Raw genomic sequence first — 12,057 nt, 5'->3', positions numbered from 1 at the left:
TGGGTTAGTCCTGACAGCTTGAGCGAGTCCGTCGTCAACTTATTCAGCCAGTTAGTTAGCTAGAATAGTTAGCATACTAGCTAGCCGTTGCTTTCTGCCAACGAAGAAACCCCTCCTCCCACGGCACGAACACACAGAGAGAGCCAAGCTAACGTTAACTAGTCACCCATGTCCCAAATTCCCTTGAACGACTCTGGCTACCAGTATGTAAAAACAAAACACAAATGTAGGTTATAACTTACCCCTAGCAGCTACTGTTAGCTAGCCAAGTGCAAAGCTAGCCACTGAATTGACTCAGCCAGTTCGCGTCTGTTCGCTAGGTCGTTCCAGCTATTGTTTAGTAGCTATCCAGGTAGCAACAAGCTAGCTACATTTCGAGCGCAGTAGCCACTTACTACCTAACGTTAATGCTTCAGACAATGAGGTTAGAAAAACAGCTGAATGGTAGACATTATTGTATGTAATTATTGTTATGGATATGTTATGGATATCATCATGTTATGGATATGCTCCTCATCGGCAAGGACTAGGGAGTTTTTTGGGGTGACAAAAATAAATGTAATAGAGCTACAGTACCAGTCAAAAGTTTGGACACGTATTCCAGGTGAAGCTGGTTGAGAGAATGCCAAGAGTGTGCGCAAAGCTGTCATCAAGGCAAAGGATGGCTACTTTGAAGAATCTAAAATATATTTTGATTTGTTTAACACTTTCTTTGGTTACTACATGATTCCATGTGTTATTTCATAGTTTGATGTCTTCACTATTTTTCTACAATGTATAAAATAGTAAAAATAAAGGAAAACCCTTGAATGAGTAGGTGTGTCCAAACTTTTGACTGGTACTGTAAGCACAAACAAAATCCTAGAGGAAAACCTGTTTGTCTGCTTTCCAACACACTGGAGACATTCACCTTTCAGCAGGACAATAACCTAAAACTCAAGGCCAAATATACACTGGAGTTGCTTACCAAGACAACATTGAATGTTCCCGAGTGGCCTATTTACAGTTTTGACTTAAATCGGCTTGAACATCTATAGCAAGATTTGAAAATGGCTGTCTATCAGTGGTAAACAATCAACTTGACAGCTTGAAGAGTTTAAAAAAGAATAATGGGCACATATTTTACAGTCCAAGGGTGCAAAGCTCTTAGAGACTTACCCAAAAAGACTCATAGCTGTAATCGCTGCAAACATGTATTCACTCAGGGGGTTGAATACTTATCTAATCAAGATATATTTATGTTTTATTTAAATTTAATTTTTTTCACTTTGACATTACGGAGTATTTTGTGTAGATTGTAAAGAAGACAATGAAATCAATATTTAGCCCAATTTGTAACAACAATGTGGAAAATGTCAAGGGGTGTGAATACTTTCTGAAAGCACTGTATATGGTGCAATTTAGCAATTAGGATTTGTTATCTGTAATGGTTATGCTAAATTAGGCATTGTCGCGCACTAGTGGCATAGGCAACACATTTCTTTCCAGTGCGGGCCTTGTGTTCTAAAAATAGATTGTATTTATTTATTTGAGTACTTGAAAAAAAAAAATCCTGCGATTTATTCGAACAGTAAAAAAAAAGAAAGTGAAATGCTCATCCCTATTCGCTAGAAAGGGTATTACGCTGTATGAGTGCGTGACTGTGTGTGCATTTGTGTTGAGAATGAGTGCACACACACATCCTCAACTCCAAAGCGGTCTCCAGAGATCCTCAGTGTGTTTTTGTCACCACCACAGCTCTAGGAGTCTCCCCTGCGAGCTACGGACCCAGCTGTGTCTACCTACCGGCCCCCGCCCAGTCCCCGCCCCTCAGGCCCCAGGCCCCGCCCCTGGGGAACATGGCCCAACCAAAGCACCCGGGTCCACCCCCAATGACGTCAGGTAGCCCCCCCCCCAAGTTCCAGTACCTACCAAGTACTACTAGGCTTGCGAAAGTGCCCAGGTCTTTCCAGAAATCCTGTTTGGAGGATCCCGGAATCATGAGGGAATAAGCAGGCAGGGAATCCTCCAACCGGTTCTCTGTAAGGACCACCCACTGTCAACCCAGAGCACCCCAGCAACAGGCTGATATCGCACTTACAAAATATTCCACCCCTCTCATCTGAACTTGTCAACCAGAGGTTCAGGTTGACATGCTCCCTGTGGTTTACCCTGCACCCTTGTCATGCCGTCTGTCAGTTTGTAACGAACCTAGAGTAGCATGTTCTGCATGCTCATCCAGATGTATTGGCTTTGACAATTTTGTTATGTTTTGCCTATAACAGAAATCTGCATTGATTTTAAAAGACTGCTATATAACACAATATGAAAACTACAGTTTTATAAGGGCCATCCTTTAAAGGGATAGTTCACTCAAATGTGTTACCTAACCCTGAATGCAGTCTACGGATATGGAGAGACCTTAATCCACACTTGTTTTGTCCACCTAGCCAATGTCACACAACACAATACACATTTTCTCCAACACATGTCATGGTGTGAGAGATGGAAACACAACATGCTAGCTACCTCCTCATGGAGGGGGAAAAGAGAGAGATTGCGAGAGCATGTTAGCGTTTTTCGTCATGAATCTTGTTCTGGAGGCAGCTCTGCAGAGTGGTCACTAGCTGGCACAGCCACAAAGTCATAAAATCTGATTTTAAACCCAACCTTAACCCTACTCTTAACCACACTGCTAACCTGAATGCCTAACCCTAACCTTAAATTAAGACACAGCTAATTTTTGTTTTCATGAATTTTTACAATGTAGCCCATTTTGACTTTGCAGCTGGCCTAAGGGCGAAATCGCTCAGTTCTGCCTCTAGGATGAGACTCATGACAATAAACATCAACCTGCAGTGTGAGAGTTACTCTGCTATTAATCCATATTAGTAGTTTGGCCTTTCTTTGATTCTAATCATCTGATGGCTCTCTCTCCTTAATATTTGGCTTGTTTGTTTTCTGTCCTTTTGGAATGAACGCATGCGTTCAATCTGACTTCTAACCTGTCTGTGTTTGACCTTTTAAACCTTTAGTATGAATGTCAGCTTTGATGGGGGTGGACATAGAAATATAATCGAGTTGTTCTATTTCTATGGGGGGTGTGGTTGAGAGGTTTGGATGTAGAGCACAGGAGGTTGGTGGCACCTTAATTGGAGAACTTCCTCGTGGTAATGACTGGAGTGGAGTCTGTGGAATGGTATCAAATAAATCAAACACATGGTTTCCAGGTGTTTGCCATTCCATTTGCTCCATTACGGACATTATTATTAGCTGTATGTATGTCATGTTCCGCCATCTCAATAATCACAAACCTCCCGCTGAAAGCGAGAGAGGACAATCTTCATTAAGAATACCTTTTTGGGACTGATATTGGTTGACCACTGGTTCCAGATCTGGTTGCGCTGTCTCGCCACTGTCATGGCATCACAATAACCATAGGAGGTGGCACTAACAGATCTGGAACCAGCCTAGTCTGGGACCTGAGGGGTATACTACGAAGTAGGATCAAGGAGTTAGGGGGATAACTTGCCTAAACTTTTACTGTTTTAGTATGATAAGCTTGAAATGGGCATGGTCTAATTGGTTCAGCAAACGAAAACTCATTTAAGCTTTGCTTTTTTTTTATGAACCAGAAAATCAATAGTTAATTCTGGTTGCTTATCAAAGTTAGCTGGCTAACTGATGACTGACAACTTGGGTATATTTACATTTTACATTTTAGTCATTTAGCAGATGCTCTTATCCAGAGCGACTTACAGTTAGTGAGTGCATACATCTTCATACTGGTCCCCCGTGGGAATCGAACCCACAACCCTAGCTAAATTGTACTGTGCCTGCCTCTCCCTGTGCAGAGGGGCCAACCTCCACGAGAACGACAGGCTGTCGTCTGTAGCAGCCGAGCTGCAGTTCAAGTCTCTGAGCCGACACTCCAGTCCCACTGAGGAGAGGGAAGGTATTGAGTTGTTTAAGATGGTCTTAATGTAACTGCATTCTGCATAATTGATGTAGTTCTGTCCTTGAGCTGTTCTTGTCTATTAATATTCTGTATTATGTCATGTTTAATGTTTTGTGTCGACCCCAGGAAGAGTAGCGGCTGCTTTCGCAACAGCTAATGGGGATCCTAATAAAATACCAAATACCATAATTCAGTCTTTTCGACTGAACAAGGATTAAATAAAATGGATCTCGATTGGAAAGTAGGAGTAGGCAATTCACCTGTGTATGTTTTTCTAACTTGACATAGCTCCCATCTTACTGCCTGTCTGTGTTATCTCTTCTCTCTCGCGCTCTCACTCACACACATCAGAACCCTCCTATCCTAAGGGAGGAGACCCCAGTAGCACAGCCAGAAGAAGCTGGGAGCTCCGCACCTTCATCAGCCAATCAAAAGGTGAGAATGATGAGGGGGGTAGATGGGGGCTGCAAGTTCAAACCCCAGGTCTGTCAGCATGAGTGCTAGCGATGGTAGAGTTGCTGATACCAAGTCCTAGGTGCCATCTCTTACCGTTGTGCCCTTGAGCAAGGCACTTAACCTCCAAACTGCTACAGAATAGTGTAGAGTTGGTCTGTTCTATGCATTCCCATTCCCAACATTTACTATGTCTCTCCATTCCATTCCGAACACTGTCTTCTATATCCCTCCCTCCCTCAGACACGGCAGCCAGGCAGAGCCCCATGGAAGCTGTACGTCGCTCCATACGGTCCTTCGAGGACAAACGCTACGCGGTCATGAAGCAGAGGAACATCATTGGCCAGGTGTGCCACACCCCCAAGTCCTACGACAACATCATGCACGTCGGCCTCCGCAAGGTCACCTTCAAGTGGCAGAGGGGCAACAAGATAGGTATGTACTGTACACACGCCATTGGCGCCCTGCTCCCTTTATAGTGCACTACTTTTGTACTGTACGCACCTCCATTGGCGCCCTGCTCCCTTTATAGTGCACTACTTTTGTACTGTACGCACCTCCATTGGCGCCCTGCTCCCTTTATAGTGCACTACTTTTGTACTGTACGCACCTCCATTGGCGCCCTGCTCCCTTTTTAGTGCACTACTTTTGGCCAGAGCCTCAACTGAACCTGTGTCTCCCCCAAATGAAACCCTATCCTCTATATGCCCTATGAGGCCCTGGCCAACAGTTGTGCGCAATAAAGAGAATATGTTGCCATTTCAGATTTTCCCTGGAGTAGGCCCTCATTTATGTCATGCCCATGGCGTTTCATCATCTGTGACGTGTCTCCCTATACAGGCGAGGGTCAGTATGGCAAGGTGTACACCTGCATCAACGTGGACACTGGCGAACTCATGGCTATGAAGGAGGTAGGTGGCCATGACCATTTATAGTGTTATAAATGTTGGTGCAAGAATATAGCACGTGAGCAGCATATAACGTGTGTGCGCGCTTCCCTTTATTCATTATTAAAGGAGAAAGCCCTGAATTGAAGGTAATGTTTATTTTACTCCGCCGCCTATTAGCATCCATTCATACTATAGCAAAGCCTATCAACAGTCTCCATACACTTTCCCGTACTTTAAAAAAAATGTTTATTTTCCCGATCAGATCCGGTTCCAGCCGAACGACCATAAGACGATAAAGGAGACAGCAGATGAGTTGAAGATCTTTGAGGGCATCAAACACCCCAACCTGGTCCGCTACTTTGGTGTTGAGCTGCATCGGGTAAGAGCATGCGTATATGGGTTACAAAGTTCTAGAAACTTCCCCTGTCTTTTCAGAAATTCTAGTTGGAGGTTCCCAGAATTAAGAGGGAATCCTCCAACCGGAATTTCTGAAAAGCCTGGGAACTTTGGGAAGGTTTAGAAGTTTGGGTCAATTTCAATTCAAGTCTGTGTATGAATGAGATGAAACTATGTATGAATGGGCTATATCATCGGATTGGATGTATTGCATCAACTGTCTACATGCTACATAAATAGTATTTGTCTGATTGTGTCGCTCCCCCTCCCTCCCTCCCCCCACCAGGAGGAGATGTATATCTTCATGGAGTACTGTGATGAGGGGACCCTGGAGGAGGTGTCCAGGCTGGGCCTACAGGAGCACGTCATCAGGCTGTACAGCAAACAGATCACCACGGCCATCAACGTGCTCCACGAACATGGCATCGTGCACCGAGACATCAAGGGTCAGTTAGCACCTCGTTCTGGGAGAGACGTCTCTCTTTCTCTTTAGCCTACTGTTGGTCTAGTCAAATCTAATTTTTTACGTCACATGCTTCGCAAAACAACAGGTGTAGACTAACAGTGAAGTGCTTACTTACGGTACCTCCCCAACAATGCAGAGATGAAGAAAATAGAGAAATAATAGTAGCAGTAATAAACAGTAGCAGCAGCGTATGTGATGAGTCAAAGTTAGTGCAGAAAGGGTCAAGGCAGAAGATCTGGGTACCTATTTGGTTAACTATTTAACTAACTGTTTAGCAGTCTTATGGCTTGGGGGTAGAAGCTGTTCATGGTCCTGATGGTTCCAGACTTGGCGCTCCGGTACCGCTTGCTGTGCGGTAGCAGAGAGAACAGTCTATGACTTGGGTGGCTGGAGTCTGAAAATGTGTAGGGTCTTTCTCTGACACTGCCTAGTATAGAGGTCCTGGATGGCAGGGAGCTCTGCCCCAGTGATGTACTGGGCCATATGCACTACCCTCAGTAGTGCCTTGCAGTCAGATGCCAAGCAGTTGCCATACCAAGCGATGATCCAGCTTTTTGGGCCCATGTCAAATCTTCTCAGCCTCCTGAGGGGGATGAGGCGTTATCGTACCCTCTTCACAACTGTGTTGGTGTGTTTGGACCATGATAGACCCTTAAGGATGTGCACACCAAGGAACTTGAAGCTCTCGACCCGCTCCACTACAGCCCGTCGATGTGGATGGTGGCGTGCTCGGCCCTCCGTTTCCTGTAGTCCACAATCCGCTCATTTGTCTTGCTGATGTTGAGGGAGAGGATTTGTCCTGGCACCACACTGCCAGGTCACTGACGACCTCACTATAGACTGTCTCATCATCATCGGTGATCAGGCCAACCACCGCCATGTCGTCGACTAAGTTAATGATGGTGTTGGAGTCGTGCGCGGCCACGCAGTCGTGGGTGAACCGGGAGTACAGGAGGGGACTAGGCATGCACCCCAGAGGGGGGCCCCGTGTTGCGGGTCAGCGTGGCGGATGTGTTGTTGCCTACCCTCACTACCTGGGGGCGTCCCGTCAGGAAGTCCAGGATCCAGTTGCAGAGGGATGTGTTCAGTTCCAGGGTCCTTAGCTTAGTAATGAGCTTGGAGGGCACTATGGTGTTGACGCCGAGCTGTAGTCAATGAACAGCATTCGCATGTAGGTGTTCCTTTTGTCCAAGTGGGAAAAGGAAGTGTGGAGTGCAATAGAGATTGCGTCATCTGTGGATCTGTTGGGGTGGTATGCGAATTGGAGTGGGTCCAGGGTGTCTGGGATGATGGTGTTGATGTGAGCCATGACCACCCTTTCAAAGCATTTCATGGCTACAGATGTGAACGCTACGGTCTCTCAATTCAATGTCAGGGTTATGCAGGCACCTTATTAATCATTTAATGCATTTTAGCTTTAGTGAATTTGGCTGGGGGTTTATGCCGTAAAGAAAAGCTATCATCATTCTGAGATTTTGTCATCAAACCTTCCTGTGGCTCCAGTGTCATTGACGCAGCAGAAGTAATTGTTCTTACTGCCTCTATGAATCCACTCTCCCTCTCCATGCTTCTCTCACTCCTCCTGCCCTTGTTATCCTAATCTCAATGTGATTCTCTGGTTAAATCAATAAAAATCACTCTTGGCCTCTTTGTCACCGTTCCCCCTCTCTACCATAGGAGCCAACATCTTCCTGACGTCGTCCGGCCTGATCAAGCTGGGGGACTTTGGCTGCTCTGTGAAGCTGAACAATGCCCAGACCATGCCCGGAGAGGTTAACAGCACCATGGGAACGGCAGGTGAGGGAGCCACATAAATCCAATAGTACTTCAGTTTTAAATGTCCATCTTCCAAAAACGTCTGACAACCTACATCTTCAAAAAAGTATCTTTAAGCAGTAAGTCCCAAGGGGGTATGGTATATAGCCAATATACCACGGCTAAGGGCTGTTCTTATGCACAACGCAACGTGCTTTATTGCTATTATAAACTGGTTACCAATGCAGTTAGAGCAGTAAAAATAAATGTTTTGTCATACCCGTGGTATACACGGCTGTCAGCCAATCAACATTCAGTGCTCAAACCACCCAGTTTAACACCCTTGCCTTCCTTGCACTAACACCTGCACTTTGCTGACAGCAGCTTTATTGAGGAAAAGGTTTGACTTACTATGACTATGATAAATGATATGGTCCGTGCTATCCTGGGTCCTTGGGACCTCCCTACCCCATTTTTGAAGTTGTCATTTAAAATGTTTAGTAATAGCGTAAAGATGGTGGTTAGTGTTTAGGGGGGTAGGGACGTCCCGAGGATCCCGGATATCACTGACAGTGATAATGTGCTTGTTCTCACCTAGATACCTTAAAGATTAACTAACTGTAAGTCGCTCTGGATAAGAGCGTCTGCTAAATCGGGTTCTCAAGGCCAGATCTCCAAATATATTTATACACACTACTAGTTAAAAGTTTGGACACACCTACTCATTTAAGGGTTTTTCTTTATTTTTACTATTTTCTACATTGTAGAATAATAGTGAAGACATCAAAAACTATGAAATAACACATGGAACCATGTAGTAAACAAAAAATTGTGAAACAAATTAAAATATATTTTATATTTGAGATTCTTCAAATAGCCACCCTTTGCCTTGATGACAGCTTTGCACACTCTTGGCATTCTCTTAACCAGCTTCACCTGGAATGTTTTTCCAACAGTCTTGAAGGAGTGGAGTTCCCACATATGCTGAGTACTTGTTGGCTGATTTTCCTTCACTCTGTGGTCCGACTCATCCCAAACCATCTCAATTGGGTTGAGGTCGGGGGATTGTGGAGGCCAGGTCATCTGATGCAGCACTCCATCACTCTCCTTCTTGGTAAAATAGCCCTTACACAGCCTAAAGTTGTGTTGGGTCATTGTCCTGTTGAAAAACAAATGATAGTCCCACTAAGCCCAAACCAGATGGGATGGCGTATCGCTGTAGAATGCTGTGGTAGCCATGCTGGTTAAGTGTGCCTTGAATTCTAAATAAATCACAGACAGTGTCACCAGCAAAGCACCCCCACACCATAACACCACCACCTCCATGCTTTACGGTGGGAAATACACATGCGGAGATCATCCGTTCACCCACACCGCATCTCACAAAGACATGTCTTAAAGTAACGATGGACTGTTGTTTCTCTTTGCTTATTTGAGCTGTTCTTGCCATAATATGGACTTGGTCTTTTACCAAATAGGGCTATCTTCTGTATACCCCCCTACCTTGTCACAACACAACTGATTGGCTCAAACGCATTAAGAAGGAAAGAAATTCCACAAATTAACTTTTAAGAAGGCACACCTGTTAATTGAAATGCATTCCAGGTGACTACCTCATGAAGCTGGTTGAGAGAATGCCAAGAGTGTGCAAAGCTGTCATCAAGGCAGCTATATGATTCCATATGTTTTATTTCATAGTTTTGATGTCTTCACTATTATTCTACAATGTAGAAAATAGCACAAATAAAGAAAAACCCTTACATTTATACATTTTAGTCATTTAGCAGACGCTCTTATCCAGAGCGACTTACAGGAGCAATTAGGGTTAAGTGCCTTGCTCAAGGGCACATCGACAGAATTTTCACCTAATCGGCTTGGGGATTAGAACCAGCGACCTTTCGGTTACTGGCACAATGCTCTTAACCACTAAGCTACCTTGACTGAGTAGGTGTCCAAACTTTTGACTGGTACTGTATATATATATATATATGTGTGTGTATATGTATATACAGTGGGGAGAACAAGTATTTGATACACTGCCGATTTTGCAGGTCTTCCTACTTAAAAAGCATGTAGAGGTCTGTAATTTTTATCATAGGTACACTTCAACTGTGAGAGACGGAATTTTTTTTTGCCAGAAAATCACATTGTATGATTTTTAAGTAATTAATTTGCATTATATTGCATGACATAAGTATTTGATCACCTACCAACCAGTAAGAATTCCGGCTTTCACAGACCTGTTAGTTTTTCTTTAAGAAGCCCTCCTGTTCTCCACTCATTACCTGTATTAACTGCACCTGTTTGAACTCGTTACCTGTATAAAAGACACCTGTCCACACACTCAATCAAACAGACTCCAACCTCTTCACAATGGCCAAGACCAGAGAGCTGTGTAAGGACATCAGGGATAAAATTGTAGACCTGCACAAGGCTGGGATGGGCTACAGGACAATAGGCAAGCAGCTTGGTGAGAAGGCAACAACTGTTGGCGCAATTATTAGAAAATGGAAGAAGTTCAAGATGACGGTCAATCACCATCAGTCTGGGGCTCCATGCAAGATCTCACCTCGTGGGGCATCAATGATCATGAGGAAGGTGAGGGATCAGCCCAGAACTACACGGCAGGACCTGGTCAATGACCTGAAGAGAGCTGGGACCACAGTCTCAAAGAAAACCATTAGTAACACACAACGCCGTTATGGATTAAGATCCTGCAGCGCACACAAGGTCCCCCTGCTCAAGCCAGCGCATGTCCAGGCCCGTCTGAAGTTTGCCAATGACCATCTGGATGATCCAGAGGAGGAATGGGAGAAGGTCATGTGGTCTGATGAGACACAAAATTAGCTTTTTGGTCTAAACTCCACTCGCCGTGTTTGGAGGAAGAAGAAGGATGAGTACAACCCCAAGAACACCATCCCAACCGTGAAGCATGGAGGTGGAAACATCATTCTTTGGGGATGCTTTTCTGCAAAGGGGACAGGACGACTGCACCGTATTGAGGGGAGGATGGATGGGGCCATGTATCGCGAGATCTTGGCCAACAACCTCCTTCCCTCAGTAAGAGCATTGAAGATGGGTCGTTGCTGGGTCTTCCAGCATGACAACGACCCGGAACACACAGCCAGGGCAACTAAGGAGTGGCTCCGTGAGAAGCATCTCAAGGTCCTGGAGTGGCCTAGCCAGTCTCCAGACCTGAACCCAATAGAACATCTTTGGAGGGAGCTGAAAGTCCGTATTGCCAAGCGACAGCCCCGAAACCTGAAGGATCTGGAGAAGGTCTGTATTGATGAGTGGGCCAAAATCCCTGCTGCAGTGTGTGCAAACCTGGTCAAGAAATACAGGAAACGTATGATCTCTGTAATTGCAAACAGGTTTCTGTACCAAATATTAAGTTCTGCTTTTCTGATGTATCAAATACTTATGTCATGCAATAAAATGCAAATTAATTACTTAAAAATCATACAATGTGATTTTCTGGATTTTTGTTTTAGATTCCGTCTCTCACAGTTGAAGTGTACCTATGAAAAAAATTACAGATCTCTACATGCTTTGTAAGTAGGAAAACCTGCAAAATCGGCAGTGTATCAAATACTTGTTCTCCCCACTGTATATATATGTATATATGTATGAACGTGTGTGTGTGTATGTATGTGTATGTGTGTATATATATATATATATATATACTGCTCAAAAAAATAAAGGGAACACTAAAATAACACATCCTAGATCTGAATGAATGAAATAATCTTATTAAATACTTTTTTCTTTACATAGTTGAATGTGCTGACAACAAAATCAAACAAAAATTATCAATGGAAATCCAAATTTATCAACCCATGGAGGTCTGGATTTGGAGTCACCCTCAAAATTAAAGTGGAAAACCACACTACTGGCTGATCCAACTTTGATGTAGTGTGTGTGGCCTCCACGTGCCTGTATGACCTCCCTACAACGCCTGGGCATGCTCCTGATGAGGTGGCAGATGGTCTCCTGGGGGGATCTCCTCCCAGACCTGGACTAAAGCATCCGCCAACTCCTGGACAGTCTGTGGTGCAACGTGGCGTTGGTGGATGGAGCGAGACATGATGTCCCAGATGTGCTCAATTGGATTCAGGTCTGGGGAACGGGCGGGCCAGTCCATAGCATCAATGCCTTCC

General features: G+C 44.5%; 1 protein-coding gene across 2 annotated transcripts in view; it reads left to right on the top strand.

The window, feature by feature from the left end:
* Window positions 1-12,057, top strand: part of LOC121540796 (mitogen-activated protein kinase kinase kinase 4) — a 93,968-nt gene that overhangs the window by 73,642 nt on the left and 8,269 nt on the right. Inside the window, exons 18-25 of one of the 2 annotated variants that reach the window (XM_041849892.2) lie at window positions 1,738-1,881; window positions 3,834-3,934; window positions 4,289-4,372; window positions 4,634-4,825; window positions 5,231-5,301; window positions 5,543-5,659; window positions 5,963-6,122; window positions 7,820-7,939. In XM_041849892.2, coding sequence (XP_041705826.1) covers window positions 1,738-1,881; window positions 3,834-3,934; window positions 4,289-4,372; window positions 4,634-4,825; window positions 5,231-5,301; window positions 5,543-5,659; window positions 5,963-6,122; window positions 7,820-7,939 — 989 coding nt within the window. The remainder of the gene's footprint in view (window positions 1-1,737; window positions 1,882-3,833; window positions 3,935-4,288; window positions 4,373-4,633; window positions 4,826-5,230; window positions 5,302-5,542; window positions 5,660-5,962; window positions 6,123-7,819; window positions 7,940-12,057) is intronic. The other variant, XM_041849893.2, reaches the window with a different exon arrangement.

Source organism: Coregonus clupeaformis, chromosome 31, assembly GCF_020615455.1.
Source record: "Coregonus clupeaformis isolate EN_2021a chromosome 31, ASM2061545v1, whole genome shotgun sequence".
Lineage (NCBI taxonomy): Eukaryota > Metazoa > Chordata > Actinopteri > Salmoniformes > Salmonidae > Coregonus > Coregonus clupeaformis.
The sequence above is the reverse complement of the archived record's forward strand: the minus strand, read 5'-3'. Positions and strand labels throughout refer to the sequence as shown.